At 42.6% G+C, this 21103-nt stretch overlaps 1 protein-coding gene across 1 annotated transcript in view; it reads left to right on the top strand.

Annotated features, from left to right (window-relative positions):
- The window catches only part of Klhl2 (kelch-like family member 2), an 81014-nt gene that overhangs the window by 29897 nt on the left and 30014 nt on the right, over positions 1–21103 (top strand). The window contains exon 4 of the mRNA XM_013513491.1: positions 13893–14055. Coding sequence (XP_013368945.1) covers positions 13893–14055 — 163 coding nt within the window. The remainder of the gene's footprint in view (positions 1–13892; positions 14056–21103) is intronic.

The following is a 21103-nucleotide window of genomic DNA, read 5'->3' as shown; positions in this document are numbered from 1 at the left end:
TTTGCTATTTTGTAAAATGTTGTCTGTCTGTTAATATTTTCCTCCTTTTATTTTTAAAATAAAAAAAAAAAGAAAAGCCCTCGAGCAGAGGACCTGACACGGGAGTAAGCTGGGCGTGTTTTAGGGCCAGAAAGAAAGTGGTGAGTATTATCTGAGAGTAGATTGTGGAGAGTGGAGAAAGGTGAGTCTGGGCAGGCGAATGGGGTCAGGTAAAGCGCGATCTGAGAATTTGGTACGGAGGTTGAGTTTATTCCATTGTAGGACTTCAGCAGATACGTTTCAGATCGCTTCCTTCCTGCAGCTGCTGTGTGGAGGGTGGATGGCGGGGCGGTAGGAGTTGCGAATTCGTGTAGGGATCTGTCGGGCAGGCTCCTTGCAAAGGTATAGTGGCGGGGGTCCGGGTTTCTGGCGTGAGGTACTGAACAGTGGTCAGATTTGCAGGTACTTGCAGCAAGTCTCAGGGACATTTCCTGGAGGATTTTGAGAGGGAACGGAGGCGCAGTGGTGACAGAGTGGTGGCTGGACATCGAATGCCCATCTGCTTCTTGGCTTTCCAGGCTTAGAAACTGCTTTGTTAGCTCTTTCAGAATCGATCAGAGTTCAGGGAAGTAGCTGAGACTCGCCAGAGCTGAAAGATTTCTATTTGGACCTTAATGGTCTTAAACAGGTCTTCAGTGGGGGAACAGGTGTTTCCGTATTATATATGTATACATCGTCCAGTGTGCATCCTTCCAGAAGCTAAGTACGGAAGGGAGGAAATTTGTGAGCAGAGGATCGTTTGGTGAGCGTGGAATCGTAAGTTTAAATCAGTAAGAGACCTCCTGAACCACAGTCCCACTGCAGCAGCTGTTTCAGGTGATTTGAATGTCGATTGTGTATCATGAATTCCATTGTCTCTCTTCTTGCATAGCATTGTACTAGAAAAACTCTGAAATAGTTGCTCTTCAGATAAGCCACTTCTGAATTTTGGGGTAATCTGGCAGTTACCTTTCTCTGCCCCAAAACACTTGGGAATATGTTGAGCTTTACCAAACACATTGGCTCACTGAGGTAGAAATTTTCACCTTCAGTGCAAGAGGCCCTAGTATTTCGATTTTTTTTTTTTTTGAGACAGGGTCTCGCTATGTAGTTCAGGCTGTCCTTGAACTCACTATGTAGCTCAGGTTAACCTGGAACTCACAGTGATCCTCATGCCTCAGCCTCCCAAGCGCTGAATTACAGGCATGAGCCACCATGCTTGGCATGTTTTGAATTCTTATGCATCTCTTTATGGACATACAATAATCTGGATCAGTTAAAGTTTTATATTATAAGTAATTTTTTCTGACAGAGTCTGTGATCATAAACTTGTGTTTTAAGCTTAGTTATAGTCATGTTCCAGCTGTGCCCCTCCACCACCACCCTTTGGTTGTCTTGACTGGATGACCATTCTTCACCCTCAGCCACACATTTAGAAGTTGCCAAAGTACTAAAGGAGTTACAGAAGTTTACTAGCAAGCTCATCTTCCAGGTGAGCAACATCTGCTGAGAGTTGTAGAGATGTTCTTAGTGGCCTCTTAGGATAAAGTCATTGAAAACAAGCATGTAATGCTGCATAAATTACTATTGAACAACTCTGAAAATAATGACAGACCTTTAGGATGGTCTCTGCTAGAAAACCTCATAGACCAGTGGACTTTGGCTAATTATTGTTTTAGAGCTCAGCTCTTGAATTTACCATAGATTTTAAGAATGGCCTTGAGTAAAGCCATAACTTGTTTCTCAGCTATTAAATGAGACTAGCATGCTTTGCTGTGTCATAGAGATGCTGTAAAGTACACCAGAAAAAGCTTGTAAATGTTCTCTGAATGTTGAACAGAAATAAGATGTGGGCAGCAATAAAAGGACTTGAGACTATGAGGAAGGAAAACTCATTAAGACTGTGAAATGATTAGGTAGAGAATGGCTCATCTGACCCTTTCCTCACGCTCTGAATGAGAACATACGAATGTTCTTAATTTGCTGTAGCGTGCTCCTCACTCAGCGAGTCTTGTGTATCTGAGTTAAAGCGGGGACACACTGTGGGGTGGTGAGAGTGCGTGTGATGTCTTTGATTATCACCACTTGCTCCGCTGCTTTGACGTAGAACAGTGGCAGGAAGAGTAGTATTTCTCCAACAGAGTCTGTGGAAGCCTTACTGCTTTTGCATTTGTGTCCTGTTTTACCTCTGGGTTAGAGAATAACTCCTTTGTGAGCAAAAGGTTTGGCAGATGGTGTGCTTGGAAAACACAGGTTAAAACTTAAAAAAAAAAAATTCCTTGAATTAAGCCTTTAGAATTAGTGGTTGATTGTGGTATATCAGCAGACAGTGCTACCATGGAAGTGCATTTCCCTGATATTCTAATATCAGAAATAATTTTTACCAGAAATTACCAGAAATCCTTTAACCTGTTATTTTATCACTTTACCAGGCTAATAAAGATTTATTGTTTTAGGAAAATGGATGCACCTTGAGAACATAATAAGTGAAGTAAATCAGATATACAAGCTTAAATATCATGGTTTCTCTTACACAAGAAACCTAGAGTATAAAGAAATAACAAAATAAAACATAGATACTGTAGTAGGAAACAGGGAGATAAATCTTTTGCAAATGGGAAGGTGTCCAAGGGATGAAGGAAAGGGATGGAAAAAGTATGAAGATGTGTTCTGTGTGTGCACCAGCTCCCCGTGATAAATGTAATCATTATATACTGCACATGTGCACTAATAAAAATTTAAATTAAAAATATAAAACAAAGTTTATTATTATCCAGGAGAAGAAAATTTTAAATTACAATTTTTAGAATTGGGTTTTCTTTGTTGTTGTTCTTGTTCTTGTTGTTGCTGTTTTTGTTTTTTAGACAGGATCTCACTGTGTGGTTCAGGCTAGCTGTGAGTTTACTGTGTAGCCCAGGCTGGCCTTGAACCCTTAGCAATCCTCCTGCCTCAGCCTCCCAAGTGCTGGGATCAGCTGTGCACCACCACACCTGATTTAGAATTGAGTTTTGATGTTAAGTGCCTTATATTTTAAGTCTGAATTCGATAATCACAGTTTTAAGAAAAACATTTGACCAAGTAGAGTATCTATTTTCTAATCATTCCAGTTCTATTATATTTTTGTTCCACATAAGCTAAGAAGGCGGGGCAAATATGCTTATTTTGTAAACTTAAAATGGGCAAACTGTTGGGGTTAGCTGTTGAGACAGCTTACAAAATTAGGTGAGTGTCAGACTTGAAGTGTGTTAAATTCTTAGTTGGGACAGAGCTAGATACTTCGGAAGCATTAGCGATTAGAGCTACTTGTTGCGGCTTTACATGACTGAACGATAGTCTTTGATAATGCGCTCACAGTTGAGTCTCTTTGAGATTCATGTTTTAAGTAGCTTTATGTGGAACATAAAAGATACTTACATTTTCATTTATATTTATGCACCAAATGCGTCTTTCATTTTTATATGCTGTTTTCTTTTGTAACTTAGTTTTGATTACATCTTTTATGCTTGGAATATTTGATATTAAAAACCCACTTTAGCTGGGCGTGGTGGTGCACACCTGTAATCCCAGCACTTGGGAGGCTGAGGCAGGGGGACCACTGAGGGTGGTCGAGGGAAGCCTGGGCCACATAGTGAGCTTAGGGACAGCCTGATCTGCATAGTGAGACTTTGTCTCAAAAAACCAAAAACAAAACCAAAAACAAACAAAGATACTGTGAATGATCTTGGACAGAACATCATCTTGGGAGAGTAATGCTGGTATTCCATTGTCAAGGGATTGAGTGCTCAATTCTGTCCAAGAAAGAAAGTCTTGGATCAGAGCTCATGTGCTACTTGACCATGTGCTAAGCACTGTGTTAAATGGTTGGCCAACTTACTTAATTTCTCACCCACTCAGCCAGGTAGATGCTGGCGTCTGTCTATTTAAGTCACTGTCAAATTAGACTGGTCTCTAAGAGAAACTGGGGGGAAATGCAAATCAGAACCACACTGAGATTCCATCTTACGCTACTCAGAATAGCTATGCTCAAGAGTACAAAAAAGTGCTGGTGAGCTAGGCATGGTGGTGCACGTAATCCGAGTACTCAGGAGGCTGAGGCAGGAGGATTGCTGGGAGTTCAAGGTCAGCCTGGGTTACATTATGAGTTCAAGGCCAATTTGGACTGTATAGCAAGACTCTGACTCAAAAGAAAAAGTGCTGGTGAGGATCTAGGAAAAAGGAACCCTTCTACACTGCTGGTGGGAATATAAATCAGTGAAGCCACCACTGAAACTGTATGAAGTTTCTTCAGAAAGGGAAAAACAGAGCTATTCAATCTGCCTCCTTGGTGTATAGCTGAAGGAGTTAACATCAGCACGCCCATAGGAATACCTGTATTCCCATGTTTATTGAAGCAGGCTGTACAGTGGCCAGCAATACGGAACCAGCCCGGGTGGCCATTGACAGATAAATGAATACTTGTGTTCTGTGTATGCAGTGGAGCCTTTAGCCATAAAAAAGAACAAAATTGTCATTTACAGAAAAGTGGATGGGTCTGGAGATCATCATGTTGAGTGAAATAAGACTCAGAAAGACAAATAGTGGGTGTTCTCCCTAGCATGGGAATCTAGAAGATGACAAGAAATTAGAAGGGAGACCATTACTAGACAGGGAGAGGGGCCAGGAGGGAAGGGAAGAGAGTGCACGGATGGGTGATGGGGGATGGAGCTGATCAAAACCCATTATACATGTTTGTCTCATGTACTTTTCTCTCGTTGCTGAGGCAAAGTACCTGATGCCCAGAATTACGGAAGGAAAGGTTTATTTAGCTCACAGTGGGTGGAGGTTTCAGTCCATACTCGCCTGGCTCCAAGGCAGGGTGGCACACGGCAGAGGGCAGCAGTTCGTGGCAGCGAAAGAGAGCAAAGGCGACAAAAGCAAGGGGAGGAGTAAGAGAGCAGCCTCTTCCCCTCCCTTACATTGTATGCAAACCACTCGCCCCAGGGTGGTGTAGCACTCACACCCATAGTCCCAGCATTGGACCGTGGATCAATCAAAACTCTAGAAGCTGCCCCATGACTGCATGAGGCTTGGGGGGACATCCAGACACAAACCATAGCAATGTTGAACCTCCCCTGCCCCAGAATATGAAACTAAGGGGGAGGGAGGAGTAGAGGAGGCCGGGGAATTATATGTACAAATCTGCCGAAATGAAACCCATTATCTGTGTAACCAGTATGAACCAATGAAAAATGTGGAGAAACAGGAAGGTGTAGGGGAGATGGCTTTCCAGCTACCTGAAGGCCACATCACCCCCTCCTTTCTTCCACACTCTTTCCTTTCCTGCTTCAGTGAAAACACCGTGGGAAAGTCCTTGGTTACAAGTGGGTTTGGCTTAGGCTCAGCCTCTCTTAACACTTTATCTCTGGAAGGAGTTTGTTCTGGAAGGTCTCATGTTATTCATGGTAATGTAAGCTAATAAAATTTCTCTAGCTGTAGCTATCCCAAGGGATGGAGCTTGAGTAGGATGTGTTGGGAGGAAGGGGACCAGGGAGATGTGTTTAGGGGATGAAATACAGACTCTCCTCCTTAACGACCGAGCTCCATTCCTGCGCTGAGCCCTTCAGTGAACTGGCCGCTCGGTGAGGAATTGTGTGTACTGTGTACATTAGAATGTTCAGAACTAAGAAACTAACGTGACTTCGCTTTTATTTGCATAACTCTTACATGAGGTACTGTAATTCACAGCGGAACATAAAAGTACCGCACTGTACAATACATTCAGCAGAAATTACAGTACTGCATGAACAAGGTGTACTGTACAAGAAAAAGACATGGGGCTCTAACAACCAGAATACAGAACTGTATCAAAATAAAAGAGAGGTTCCTGAGTCTGAGTGGCGCTTTATAAGTGTAAGTGGTCGTGACACAGGCTGTCAAAGAGGAAAGTCTAGCTGGAGTGCGGGAAGGGCGACTGCGTGGGAGTCCTACGGAGCACGCGGGGGAGGGCCGGCTCCGCCTGGCTGAGGCTGAGAGTTCGAGAGGCGGAGTGTGAATAAGGAGATGGCTGGATGCCAAGGACAAACACTTCCTGTTTCAAAACTCTGCTGTGGGCCAATCCTTCATCCCCCAAAGGGGAAGGAAACCCTTCCGTGTCAGTGTGCACCTTGCATGCGGCTCACCCCCGACTGTGTTCATTGATAACGTGGCTGACGCCCTTCATAGCACTGTGTCTGTGACTCCCTGAGCAGCGAGTGTCAGCTAGTTGAGAAAGTAAAGGTGGGGAACGTGGCTGACTTGTAATCTGGAGACTGCGTGCAGGTTTCGGAGATGCGTGCTGAAGGTTGTTGATTGTACGTGGTGATGAGACCTTTAGGTCTGACAGCTTGCAGCTTCTTTACGCCTGGAGCTGTCTTCCCCTTGCTCGTGCTTTTACATGATTTTGGATGATTCTATCCTTGTTTGGTTTCAGGTCATTCCTGACACTTTAAATAAACAGGTGCTTCTGATGTAAATATAACATGGATGCCAAATCAATAGAAACCCAGTTTTCAGCAGAGTACTTGAGATTAACAGTGACCAAGCCGTGAGTTTCGCGTTTGCCTGTTGTGTCAGGTATTTGGAAGTCATATATGGAGCTGTCAGAGCCCTTGCTAGTCTCTTCTTGATAAAACTGCTAATGGCTTAGGATTTCAAAGACTCGGAATTAAATGATCTCCCCTATGAAATATATGCTCAAGCTGAAAATAAACTACGATCCCAATAGCCAGGCAGAAAAACGTACATGTCTAAGCAAAACATGTTCTCTGTAATTTGGCTTGTCAAACAACGTGAAATAGGATGAAGGCGTCTTACTTTAAAATGCGCAGCTGGTGTAAGAGGATGCTAACTGTTTGGCTCGAGTGTCTTGCTTGTCTAGCACTGTACTTGTCTTTTCTAACCAGTGGTTACCCCCCTGCTTTTTTGTTCATTTGCAAAACTATCTCCTGAGTATAGCATGTGGCCTTTAATTTTTCGCTATGGGTTGGAAATCAATATAAATGAAAATCTTTTCAATTGTACAAAACAGTTGCATTTTAAGTTAATTAGCTGCCATGTCCTCCATATTTCTCTAAACATTTAAAGATCCCGCTGTTCACAGGAAGAGTAACGTGGGGACTCTTACTGTTCTGCAGAGCCCTTGCTTATGATCAGAAGCCTTTGAGACGCATGGCGCTTAGGTCTCCAGGGAGAGGGGGAAGAGTCGCAGAGTTGCCAGGGACGCTGCCCTCAGAAATAGCTGTCCTTGCATATTGCTATGCTGGTTAGCATTCAAGAGATACCCAGGCCAGGCCTCCACTTGCTTCTCCTTCACTTTTTAAAAAAATAAATAATATATGACCTTTTAAAGGGCATATGTCCACGATAAAGTATTTAGGAAATTTTACAAATAAAAACAAGTAGGTAGAAAACTTCCAAACTGATAACCCCTATAAATATTGGTGGTCTTTCTCTGTCTCTGTCTGTACATATGTATGTGTATATATTAATTTTTGTTTACAGAAGCAGGAAAGGTCACACTGTTCAGAAATTAATTTTTTATAATAAACACAGACATGTGTTGGCACTCTGAGAGAGTCATCATTAGGTGATGTGCAGACAGACCATACAACGCAGACCTCATTGGAATAGCCTGCTGTACACCTGGCAATATGGTGTAGCCATCATGGTGTATATAACTTGTTGGCTAAAGTGTTGCATGATACTATATGAGGGACATTTTCCAGGTCATTATGTATTTGTCTGCTATGGCTTTTTTGTTGTTGATTTGTTTGTTTGTTTTTGAAACAGGGCCCTTGTTGCGTAGTTTAGGCTGGCTTTGAACTCCCTGGGTAGCCCAGGCTGACCTTGAACTTGCCTCGATCCTCCTGCCTCAGCCTCTGAGATTATAGGTGTGTGTCTCCATCTCCAGCTTTTACTGTCTTTTTTTAATGCCTGTAAAGTTGTCAGTTTTATTGATATTGTAGAGTTTGTTTCATCTATCCCTTACATTGGACACTAAGTTCTTTTCTAGTTTTGATGCTGTAAACAGCACTGTAGGTAACGCTTCTTTAGCTGAGTATCTCCACACTTGCAGTTTGTTCCAGGGTTCATTAAATAGCCTGGGAGAGCTGGGGATATAGCTCAACAGCACAAGCGCCTTCCTAGCAAGTGCAAGGTCCTGAGTTTGATTCCCAATACCAAAAAATAAAAAAAACAACAAAAGGTATAGGATGAATCAGTGCTGCAGATAGAGCTGTGAGTAAAAGTACAGTCTCAAAACCTGGTGGGCAGTGGTTTTGGGGCTGAGGGTATAGCTCAGTGGCATAAGCGCCTGCCTGGCAAGCACAAGGTCATGAGTTCGATCCACAGTACCACACACACACACAAAAAAAAGTAGCCTGGGATTCTGGGAAAGCAGGGCTTATGTGCAGCTGATTTTATTTGGGAGTTTATTATTTATTTGGGATTGACTTCAGGGAGCAGCAGCAAGAGGACAGGGGCTTTGGACCAGAGAGCAAGGCGGGAACACCTGGGATGACACAGACCCTGCCAGCACTAACTGCCAAATGTGTGTTCTCACCAGGACGTTTTGAGGAGCCGCATGAGCTGTGTCAGTCTCTAATGTGCTTAAGATCAGAGAGGAAATATTTCCCCAGGGACCTTTGGACCAGGCTTGCTGGCCCAGGGTGGTCACAGTGTGATTTCCTCTGTGCTTCTGGCTGTGCCGATGTGAGTGCCCCGTGCATCCTGCGGTCCTGGGATGGAAGCCAGAGCAGGGGGGCAGAGGCTGGGGTGAGGCTCTGTGTCATAGCTTCACAGAGCTGACGAGTCTGCTGCCACCTGGTCTCTGCAGCTGCTGCTTGGGCTAGCATGGGGTTAACAGGTCTGAGGGAGCATGCAGGAAGTGTCCCGTGTGGATACTTTCCTGGAGATGGAGTTACTGTGGCCCAGAGGGTATCCAGAATTGCGTGTCTTAAAATATAAGCACCTGTGAGAGTAACAAATTAATTTACATTCAAATTGATTCAGTTATGAGGCGCCTTGAGGTTCTAGGACAGTGATGGCGAACCTTCAGTGTTACATGGTGTGCATGCCGTAGGTTCGCCACCACTGTTCTAGCACCTAAGGATGCACCGGGGGGTGGGGAGTAAAACGGATGTGATGCTACTGTCACAGAGCTTATATTTCTTTGAGAGAGACAGACAAACTTGGGAACAGGTGCATGTGATCCGTTCAGTTCCAACAGCGTTAGTGCCGGAAGCAAGTGAAATGAGGCAGTGCTGTTGGTGACTTGGAAGGGCTTGGCCCATGTGAGAACTCTGGGGCCGAGTGGAGGGGCTCAGGGTTGGTGGAGGAGAACTGAACGAGAAAGAGGCCCTCCTTACCACTTCGCTTTTCTCCTGGAGGCTCACAGCCCTCAGACATGTTTTGGGAATGTGACGCTCCCTGTGTATACACACTACACGGGATTGAGTCACTCTGCAGGTCTTAGATGATAGCAGTGAGGGTCAGATACAAGGCAAACTGTTACTGTTCTTTCTGTGAGGGTTTGGAATGCACTTCAGGCTCTTAGGTGCCTGTGGGTTGTACTCTTCAATCTCAGGGTTAGTGCCAGGGAAGCACATATAAATGGAAGTTTGCCATTTATTCAGATGGTAGGTGGCTAAGAATGTAATGTATCAATTTAATTCTACTTCATATAAAAAGAATGATTATTAATCTGGTGTGGTGGCTCACACCTGTAATCCAAGCACTCTGGAAGGCTGAGGCAGGAGGATTGCAAGTTTGAACCCAGCCCGAGCAACTTAGTGACTTAGTGAGACCCTGTCTCAATCAATCAGTCAATAAAAGAGAGAGAGAGAGAGAGTGAGAGCGAGCAAGCAAGCAAGCAAGCTGGGATGTAGTTCAGTGTGAAAGCCTTGGTTCAGTCTCCAGTACCCAAGCCCAAGTTGATATTCAGCTGGTCTTTTGCTCTGGAGAGCTCAGACAAATATTTTAGAGGCATAAATTTATTTGTCGGAACTTTTAGTGACAGCGCTCAAGATACTTTTTATGAGCTACAGCACATTAAGAAATCACCCCTTGATGTTGCTAGGTGTTTTCCATTTTGTTACCAGTAGTACAGCTTGTCTGCTGTAGTGGAAAATAAGCCACGGGGTTATGACAGTGCCAGGTAGAAGCCCACTCTACACCAGGTGTTTTGGCGCATGCCTGTAATCCCAGCACTTGAGGGGCTGAGGCAGGAGGGTTGCCGTGAGTTCAAGGCCAGCTTGGGTTACATAGTGAATTCAAGACCAGCCTGAACTACATAGTGAACCCCTGTCCCTCAGAACAGACAAACAAACAAACAAAAAACCACGTTCTGCTCTTTCACTGATATGTAAAAACCACAGGAGTCAGGATGGTATCAATATGAAAAGACTGGACTGTTCGATCTGATCTCACAAATCAGTGTTTTCCAAATTTCAGTCATTTGTGCACCACTTCTGGGGTTTTCCTATATTGTATACTGGGAAAACTATTCAAAATTCAGTGGTTTTCTTTATATATATTGACTCGTTTTGCTAAGTAAATCTACTTATGAAAGAATGTTTACATTATTGAAATGAATGGAAGAGAACTTTAAAAATGTATTCCTGTTAACTTAAATTCCTAACGGTGACCACAGGAACGTCTTAGCTGTGTACCTTGTGAAGTACTTACACCCATTTTGGTCCATAACACTGCTCACTTACCGCTTTGGCCTGTCCTGTAACAGGTGTGTGGCCTTAGGCGAGTTCTCCAACTTCTTCGAGGCTGTTTACTTCTGTGTGACTGGGGCAGTGAGGTACTATTCCACGTGCTTGCCCCAGTGCCTGACAAAATAGTTAATGACTGGAAGCAACTGTGAGAATCTGTTGACATGGTTATCTTTACTACTTCATGAAAAGAATGTTGAAGGTTTAGAAATTATACAAGCACTTCTGTTTTGCACCTAGAGAGGGCGCTAAAGATACTGGAACGGCAGACCAACGATTTGGCCAATTTTATGATGCCCTTATCTTTCCATAGCTGCTGTTTGACCTGAACAAGCCTTTTAAGCCCTGTAGGGTTTGCATTCTTAATCAGACAGATTAGGAGGAGTCGCCCTTTACTTCATTCCCGGGCATCCAGTTCTTACCTAAGTGGTTCTGGTCATGGGATATGGTTTATTTGAAAGCAGAGCATTTCTCTTTTGATTTATTTTAACTGGCCATTTAATTAATGAAAAAGGCTAGGGAGTTGGTGTGCTGCTGCCTTCCTGTTTTTATTATAAGTAAGTGGTGATCATGAGACATTGATTTAGCCAGCTGGGCCAATCAGTGATTATTTTAGTCCTGGTAAAATTACGTCATAAAGCTGAGTCATTTTTATAGGATTTACTGCCAGAAGAAAAGCAGGAGTAAACTCCTTTTACACGTTTGACTTACCTTTATGTTTAGCACGTATTTGCCAAGCATGCAACCAGTTGACTCATCATTGTAGTCAATAAAATATATGTGATTTTTTAGCCACACTTACAACTTTTCATCTCCCGATGAGGTAGATTTGGGCATAGTAATCATGAAGTTGAAGGCAATAAACTGAAATAAAACCTGCTCTGGTTGCTGCTTTAGATGGTTGTGTGCATAAGTGCGTATTCTACTTTCTTTTGAATGTCCACAAAGTATTCCAGTGTGTGGATGGTTATAGTTGTTTAATCAGTCTCCGTATGAGTCAGGCTTTTAAAAAATAACTTCTGTAAATTTTTTTTAAAATAACAATAATGCTGTAAGGAATAATTTTGTATGTATGAGATTTTGTGTATATGTTAGTTTACATGTAGGTTAAATTGCTGAGTCGGAGGATGGGTGCATTTGTAATTTTGTTTTGTTGTTTTTTTTTTTTTTTGGTTTTTCTCCGGTACCGGGAACCGAACTCACGACCTTGCGCTTGCCAGGCAGGCGCTTTTGCCGCTGAGCTAAATCCCCAGCCCCCAGCATTTGTAATTTTGATTGGAATAAATAATTGTTCTTCCTGAAAGTTGACCCCATGTACACTCCTGCCAACAGCGTGTGAGCAGGTTGTTTCTTTTCTTCCCTGTGTTTCTGTGTTACCCAGCGACTTGAATATTACTGAACTGCACTGTGTTATCTCGGGGAAAGCGCTGATTAGATCATGATCATTTCTCTTTGTGTAAATTTCAGAGAGACGAAATATTACACCAAAGACCACTTGCTCACTCTATGGTATCTGCTCAATTAAATGATTGTGCCACAAAACATCTTGGAATGTGCTTTATGTTGCTTCCGAGCATGATTATAACAGCACAGAAAAACCTCCGATTTGAAAATTATCAACAAATTAAAACCTTCCTGAGACTCATTCTCATAACATAACAAACCATACTCTGTGAGGTTTGGCTGTAAACACACTGTTTACACTTGATCATTCAGAAGGAAAAGACATCATTTCTAGATAATATTCCCATTTTCAGAGAAAACTAATAGTAGTTGAGGAGTTGGGCTAAAACGAAAACAATCCCCCTCTTATTCTTGAGTTCTGTTTGTTGCCCTTTGGTCGTGTATACTGTGTACACAGCACGCATAGCTCCTGGGTCCCGGAGTGAAAGCCTCAGCGCCTCATTTGAGCAAACAATGGTAGCTCGTGACATGGGAGGAGAGGAGCACTTGGTTTTCCAAATCTAGGTATTACTACCTCGACTTAGGAAAATTATTTTTTAAAATTCATTATTTTCACTAGTTATTTCTTCGGGTTGCAGTATGGTCTGTAATAAAGTAATTCCTAAAGGAACTTGGAAGGTTTTATTTTTATGCTAATGTAATCGTTCATAAAATTGACCATTGTTCTAATAGTTGATGTTGTGAGTTTTTTCCTTTATGACAGAGCAGGAGATGCTCAATAACTTTTAAAACTGGCTTCTCCTCTCCTCCTTAGTTTGATTTTCAAATATAGCACTTAACATAGCACTGTTCCAATTTACTTACAAGGAAAAACCATTTCTGTTGTTGACCTATTTGAAAAAGGATTGCAGGGGCTGGGGATTTAGCTCAGTGGCACAGCGCCTGCCTGGCAAGAGCAAGGTCGTGAGTTTGATTCCCGCTACCGGAAAAAAAACGAAAAAAGAAGAAAAAAAAAAAAAAGAAGAAAAAGGATTGCAGTATTGGCTGTAGTATTCATAGTGAAGATAATGATTAAACCCCATAGCATGATCTGTAATTAATATAAAATTTCACGGAGTTACTAAATATAAATACCAACTTAAAAATTATTAGACAATTGGCGTTTATCCTTTCCTTTTTTGCACATACATTTCATTCTAGAGATGTCTGCTTGTAGACAGAGACTCATGTTGAATTTTAAGTTAGCCTATCCCCTAAGGAAGGCAGTCTTCAGCCAGAAAAACAGGCTGTCTGCAAAACGTGGCTTTGTTGAGGTTATGTGTTGCTCTGGGCCGGTCCCACCCCACACATCCTTGAAGCTGTTGACTGCTAATACTAAGGGGAGCAAAACCATTTTCATTGAACTATAGCACCCCCTAGCATCCTAGTACATAATTTGTGTTTTTGAAATTCTAAAGAACATTTTATTTATGCTCACCAAACCATTACTGTGATATGATGTGATATCTCTTCTGTTCTTGTGACTGAGAAGACCTTTGAAGAATTGCATGGAAATCAGTGAGATTGTGAGGAATCTCCACCTGTTTTACACGTTGTTGCACTTCCTGTGGAATATTTGGTACGGATGCAGACCATGAGCTATGGCTGGATCTCTCGTGCCCTAGGTAGATGCAGTACATAGAGACGATATTTTCCCCAGCCAGTTGCCTAAACATGTTCACTTGTGTGTTGCAGGTACTTCTGCCAGCAGCTGGTCTGTTACAGTTACAGGATGTGAAGAAGACTTGCTGTGAATTTTTGGAATCCCAGCTTCACCCTGTCAACTGTTTAGGAATCCGGGCCTTTGCTGATATGCATGCGTGTACGGACCTCCTGAACAAGGCCAACACCTATGCAGGCAAGTGGAATAGATCTTGGCCGAGCTCTAGACTGCAGGGGATCTGGAACTCTTGAGCTTGAGTATATTCTGCAGTGGTCTCTGGGAAATCACATCATGTTTATGGACCTCAGTTTTATACAAAAATACATTTAAAATCTTACAGTAGTAGCACTGGATAATAACAACAGTCATAAAACTCTGAACTTAGAGGTAATATACATTAGTATTAGGACTGAATAGTGGAGTCATTTTATTAAAATATGGAATCCCTATGTTATTTTTCTCCCTGGTTGTCAAATGAATAGACATAAAAGAAAATATGTCCATGTGAAATTAGATTACTATGTGATTTTTTTAAACAGCTTTCTCTTTGCATCCATGAGAACAGTTTTGTGGCTTACAGATCTTCCAAGCAGTGAAATCTGGATGTGTCTGGGTGGAGTGGAAAAGTAGCCCCCAAACATAGGCAGTCTGCTCCTTAGACACAAGTCGCCGTGACCTCCTGGCGACATCTGTCCTTAGCAAAGGGACACCTGTGCCTGCTGTGAAGAAGCGGTCACTTTGGCCGCTGTGCAGGTCCCTCTGGTCCCCATCTCTGCAGCTGGGGAGGAGGGATTGGTTTGAGAACTTTGGAGGTCGCTGAAGCTCACAAAAATAACCTATAATTTAATTTTCTCTGAGAGTATAAACACTCAAAATATGTATTAAAAGTAATGATTAGGAAGCTTGTAATTTTTTAACCGTATTTCGGGAAGACACACCTGGTGGACGTTACAGGCCGTGGTCTTGCACTGAATCTGTGAGGCTCAGTAGGATCGGTTCCTACAGAAGCTTCCATGACCACTGCTTCTCAGTGAGCTGTGGGACCCCAAAGTCTCCCAGCCTTCAGGTACGCGAGCCCCTCCTACACTCTTGTTTCCTTCATTGGGTTTATTGTAATGAGGACGGGAGCTTTTGGTACACAGGTTGGGTAAGGGTGTGTGTGTGTAGGTGTACACCTACACGCATTGGAAAAAATTATCCCTAGAATTTGATGTGCAAAATGGTTAATAGAAAAGAGAGGACTGGGGATATAGCTCAGTGGCACAAGCACCTGCCTGGCAAGTACAAGGTCCTGAGTTTGATTCCCAGTACCAAAAAAAAAAAAAAAAAGAAAAAGAAAAGAAAAGAGAAGAACCCCACAGTATTTTAACAAGACACAATAGGTCCAGTGAATTTGACTTTCATGGATTTTTTTCTCCACATTTTTTATTAGTACATATTGATTATACAGATGACCGGGTTTCCTTCCGGCAGATTGGTGCATATACATAACATTCTTTAGCTGTCCCCACCTGGTTGTGGCTGTATCTGGATGTCCCCTCAAGGCCTCGTGGGCTCGGAGGCAGGGGCTTATGGAAGATCACTGGGTTCTGGGGACTTTGTAGCCCATTTGCTGTTAGAAGGTGAAGTCGGGCTGGAAGAGGGGGTTTCTGGGTCTTGGCCGAGAAGGGTGCCTCGCCCTCCCCCAGCTGTGCTCTTTGCTGTTTCTTTGATTCTTGGCTGCCGTGAGGTGAGCAGCTGTCCCGTACCATGCCCTGGTGCTGGGTCCCGAGAGCCAGCTGACCACGGTCTGAAACTTAAGCCTAAATAACCTTTTCTCTGTTAAATCATGGCAGTTAGGTATGGTGTCCTGGTGGAGAAAACGCAACTGAGACACCCCCATCCTTCCTTCCTTTACCCTCTCCCCAGTGTCACATTTCTGAGTGGCTTCAGTGTATACAGTAAATTTTCAAAATATCCCCCGTTACCCATCCTTAGACCTCCTTCCCTCGCTGCATTTCCTTCCTCTTGTCTAATAGTAGTCTCCCTTCTACTTTCTTGTCATTGTTTTAGATTCCTTATATGAGGGAAAACATGTTTGTCTTTCTTAGTCTAGCTTATTTCACTCAACGCAGTGACCTCCAGATCCATCCACTTTGCTGCAGATGACACAGTTTTGTTCTTTTTTTAATGACTGAATGATACTCCCATTATGTAGGTATGCCGTGTTTCCTTTATCCATTCATCCGTCAGTGCGCACCTCGCTGGTTCCATGTGCTGGCCATTGTATATTGCTCTGCAGTAAACACGGGCATGCAGGTATTCCTGTGGTGTGCTGACTTTGATTCCATTAGCTATACACCAAGGAGTAGTATATAGTTGAATTGAATGGTAAATCTACTTTTGTTTTTTGAGGAGTTTTCATATGGATTTTGACAGTGGTTTTACTAATTTATATTCCCATCTCTGTGTAGAAGGGTTCCCCTTTTCTGACCACCCCCAGTGTTTGAACAAACACAATAGGTTCAATAGATTTGACCTTTATAGTTTTCTTTAGGGTAGATTGATGAGCTACACCCTTTATAAAGTTATTTTAGTGGGAAAAGGTAATCTGAGTTCTGGGAAGCCAGTTTTGAGTGAGCTTTTTGAAAACAACCCTCTGTAAGTTGAGGCATGCCATAATGTATAACAGTATTCATGTAAATCTTTTGCATGGGGTGAGGCATTTTTTAAATTCAAAGACATTTGAATTTATTGACGTGTTTATTCTAATGCAACTGTCTTTGTTACTTTACTGTCATTGCTGAGATGAAGTACACAACACTCATAAGTTAAGCGGGAGGAAAGGTTTATTTAGCTCACAGTTTACAGAGGTTTCAGTTCATAATTGGCTGGGTCTAAGCAAGGTGGTATTGCAGAGGTGCAAGAGAAGAGGGGAGACCAAGCCTCTTTCCCTCCTTACATTGTATGCAGGCTACCTGCCCTGGGGTGGATATAGCCTTACACCCTAAATCCCAGTATTGGACCATAAATCAATCTCAAACTCTGAAACCCACCCCTATGACTTCATGAGGCTTTGGGGGGACATCTAGATACAAACCATAACATTCTGCCCCTGGCCGCCCCAAAGATTCAGGTACATTCCTTTATATCAAAGGCATTTAGTCCATCTTGAAGAATTGCCAAAGTCGTAACAGTTTTCAGCATTGCTGAAAAGTGCAAGTCCCAAGACTCCTCTGAGATTTAAGGCAAACTCTTAGGTGTGAGCTCCTGCACAAATGAAAAGAAAGTTACATACTTCCAGCATTCAATGGCACAAGATAGACATCTCCATTTCAAAAAGTTGCAGAAAGGGGCATACAAAGGAATGGTACCAAAGCAAGTCCAAAATCCAGCGCAGCAAACGTTAAGTCCTGTAGTTCCATGTGTAGCATCGAAGGCAATCTGTGGCAAGTTGTGAACTCCAAAGGGCTTGGTGGCTCTGCCCCTACAGCATTTCCAGTGGTTGTAGCTCCCATGGCTTCTTTCTTGGGCCCACTCTGCTCCCTTTTTGCAGCTTTCCTTAGACAATCCATGTTCTTTGCTTTTTTCTTTCTTTCTTTTCTTTCCTTTTCTTCCTTCCTTCCTTCCTTCCTTCCTTCCGTTTTTGTCTTTGTCGTTGTCTTTGTCTTTTTGAGACAGGGTCTTGATGTGCAATTCATGCTGGCCTTGAGCTCACCTTGTAGCCCAGGCTGGTCTCAAACTCACAACCATCCTCCATCCTCAGCCTCCCAAGTGCTGGGGTTACAAGCGTGTGCCACCATGCCCGGCTGTTCCTGGCTTTTTCAAGCTTCTGGAGTCTCCTCTTAACCTTTGGCTTCATACAGCTTCACACATTGGCCTCTGAGGAGCACACAGCCTGGCCTCCCAGGCCTTCTGAATTCTAGAGGGAAGCCTTTCTGAACCCGTAATTCTTCCATTCTGCAGGCACCTAAAACGGATGCCATGTGGATGATGCCAAGATCTGCTGCCAGCTGGAGCAGTAGCCAGGCTTGCCTCTCTCTTGGCCATAGGGGTTGAGTGCCTGGATCGCTGGGCGCTCTGATTCCAGTTCTGAGGAACAAATTCTCCATGCTGCCGCTGTTCTGGAACATGCTGCTCTTCGGCTTTCTTCTCACAGTGAATTCTTTCAGTTTTGCAATTTTGAGGCTTTGGTGCAACATCTAGACCCAAACCATAACAGCAACCAATTCTACTCTTTAGCTAAGTAGAAAATATTTCTTCTAAATCTAGTCTTTGGGCCAGGGATATAGCTAAGTGACACAAGGGCCTGCCTGGCAAACACAAGGTCCTGAGTTTGATTCTCAGCATGAAAATCAATCAGTCAATCTCATCTTCATTAACTGCTAGATATAATACACTTGCCAAAATTGACCTATTAGGAAAACCACAGGCTTGTATATTTTGGGATAGTTTTTTTTTTTTAATGAAGCAGTCACCATTTAAAATTGTATTTTTCTTAGATGGTTAGTTGTCTCCATAGTGCTTGATAAATGTTACTGATTTTTAACGAATTTGGGGTGGCATGCCTAGGGAGATAATGAATGAAGCTGGAATACTGCAAAAGATACACAAGCATAGTTCATTTCCTGTTGCTGGGACAAAAGTCTCTGACACTTGAAACCTTAGGAGAGGATTGATTTGGCTCCAGCTTTCAGAGGATTCCGTCCAGGGCGGTTAGCTCCATACAGAAACATCATTGCACAAGGACCTGGCAGAGCACAGCTGCTCAGTTCGTGAGGCTGGGAAGCAGAGGAGTGGGTGAGGGAGCAGGCACAGTGCGCGCCTTCAGGATCCATCAGACACACCTAGGATGTGATTTGCTGGTCACCCCTACAGTTCTCAGGCAGTCAAGTCAGCAGTGAGCTTAACTGTCCCAGGTCATCTGATTTACCCCCGCCTCTTGTTCTCCCACAGTCACCAGCTGCTCTTCTGTACTGGCAGGCTGTGCCCTGCAGCATCTTATCCCATTTTCTCTCTTGGCATCCTGGCACACTTCTGTTTTCGATATTTGGATTATCTTTTCCCTTTTGTCTTTTGTTTCTTCTGCCATTAGTAGCTTCAGAATCTGTCCTGCTGGCTCACTTGAGACCCCCTCCCCACAGTTCCTTGTAGCCGTGGCTTTTCTTCTGTGACCTCCTTTGCCAGTTCAGACCACCATTCAAGAACATGTTGGACCTTGCTGCCATTTAGAACTTGAGGGTCTCAGCCTTTGTGCTGGCTGTATTCCTGCCTTCTTCTCTTGTATTTTTTCATAAATCTGTGCTTTCTGATCCCATTTCTCCCACAACTCTTGGTTGTTCACCTTAGATCCGGCAGTCGGTCATTTCAGAGCTACCTTCTTCAATTTGCCTAACATTGTCCAAAGTGCTGCAAGTGACAGGGACTGGGTTTAGAGTACTTACCCTGATGTAAGGAGTTCATACTTCAGTAGTAATAAATTCACACCCAGATTAATTATATTAGGATTATGTCTTATTCTCTCTAAAAGTAATTTTTATAACACTTCCTTCAAAATAATGACTTCAGTCATTATCCTCCCTTCTGTAATTTAGACGAGCAATCACAGCTTGGAAACATTCATCAGAATGAGCCCATGATTTGGATGCTGCCCTCTTGGAATAAACTTGTGTAGAATGAGTGGTTTTAATAGTACTGTTACCAGCCGTGGCATGCTAAAGAATACATGCTGATTATTCGAGGGTCTATTGCAGTTAATTTACTTATACAGAAGATTTTTCCTTTGAAAAAGTGAAAGCACTTGATGTATAGCTCTTCTTAACCAAATTCGTGCTGACTTAAAAGCATTTCTTAACAGAATTAATCATTTTGTATTTTTGCACTCACTGTGTTCTTCATTATGTTTTAGTAAACTATGTGCAATCTGTCCTCTACTTTGTTGACAGTTTTATCAAGCTGAGATGAGTTAGCTGTTTTCCAGTTTCACCAAAACTGTCCGTTAATGGAAGTGGTGGAAATATATGTGTGAACTTTTTCTCCTAGAGTTTAAATAGTGTTGAGAATCAAAGAATCACAGAATATTAGTACTTGCAGAAACCTTAGCAATTATCTAGCCTAACATTTTCTTTTTATTAATAAGGAAAATGAAGATGAGGTATATCTTTATTTTCCCAAAAACACTTTTTATATCAGAGATGAGCTGTTTGCAGATCTAACACACTATTTACCCACATACCTACCCTTACTTCTTAGGTGGAATTCTGTATTAGGTAAAGTACAAAGGAATTAGACATCCATGCCTCATGGCATTTAATTTTAACCAAAAAAAAAGTGCTTGGTGTTTAGAAATCAAATATAAATGATACTTTGTACCTTATTAGAGGGTGAAAAACAGAACAAGTAAGATTTTGGATTAAGATGATTTTATGGACTTTCTCTGGGATGAGAGAGGGAGAGGATTCCACACATACATGGAAGAACATATATATATAGAGAGAGAGAACATATTATATGTATGCAGTGTCTGTGTTTACTATATATTGCAAAGTGAAGGCATAGTCCTTATGACTGAGATTTATTTCTATTACAGTTATAGTATTGTTCAGGGAAAAGGAACTGATTATTTAAATGTATAACTAGGTGAAACTTTATTCAGTGGCCAGAAATAATCTAAAGGCAAGTTACTAATGTCACAGTGACGCTGTGTGTTATAAGCAGAGCGACATACCAATATGTGGGTTAAAGGTACACAGCAAAGATTGAGGTTGGTAGCAGGGTGAGAGTTAGGGTAATAAAGGAGATTCATGATGCAAGATTGTTGGCGTGGGAAGTAATTCTGAGTAAACTCTACCCTGAGGTGGCCTGCTTTGTAGCCCTACACTGTAGGTTTGTATTTTTATGTACCTCAGTTTTGTGATAAATACTAAGCTTGTATTGGCCAAACTAATCCAGTGATGTTTGTGCTTTAGTCCATGGTGCCTTACACCGCTAATCTTACGATTTTTATAGCATTACCAACAAAGAATCAACAGTACAGTATTTGTGAAATAGTTCATTGTGGGAGTTCATAAAGGTAGGCTGGGAGGGGAAGAGGGGGTTGGTCAGTGGATATAGAGTTCTAATTTGCAAGATGAAGGAGTTCTGGGGATCTGTTTCCCAGCAATGTGAATACACTTCACGGTACTAAACAGCGCACTGGCAAGTGAAGGCGGTACATTTCAGGCTGGAATTGGAGTGGGTGGGGGAGCCGTTAAGACTTGAAGGG

Source organism: Chinchilla lanigera, unplaced genomic scaffold, assembly GCF_000276665.1.
Source record: "Chinchilla lanigera isolate Chin_1 unplaced genomic scaffold, ChiLan1.0 scaffold00002, whole genome shotgun sequence".
In the NCBI taxonomy this organism is placed as follows: Eukaryota; Metazoa; Chordata; class Mammalia; order Rodentia; family Chinchillidae; genus Chinchilla; species Chinchilla lanigera.
The sequence above is the reverse complement of the archived record's forward strand: the minus strand, read 5'-3'. Positions and strand labels throughout refer to the sequence as shown.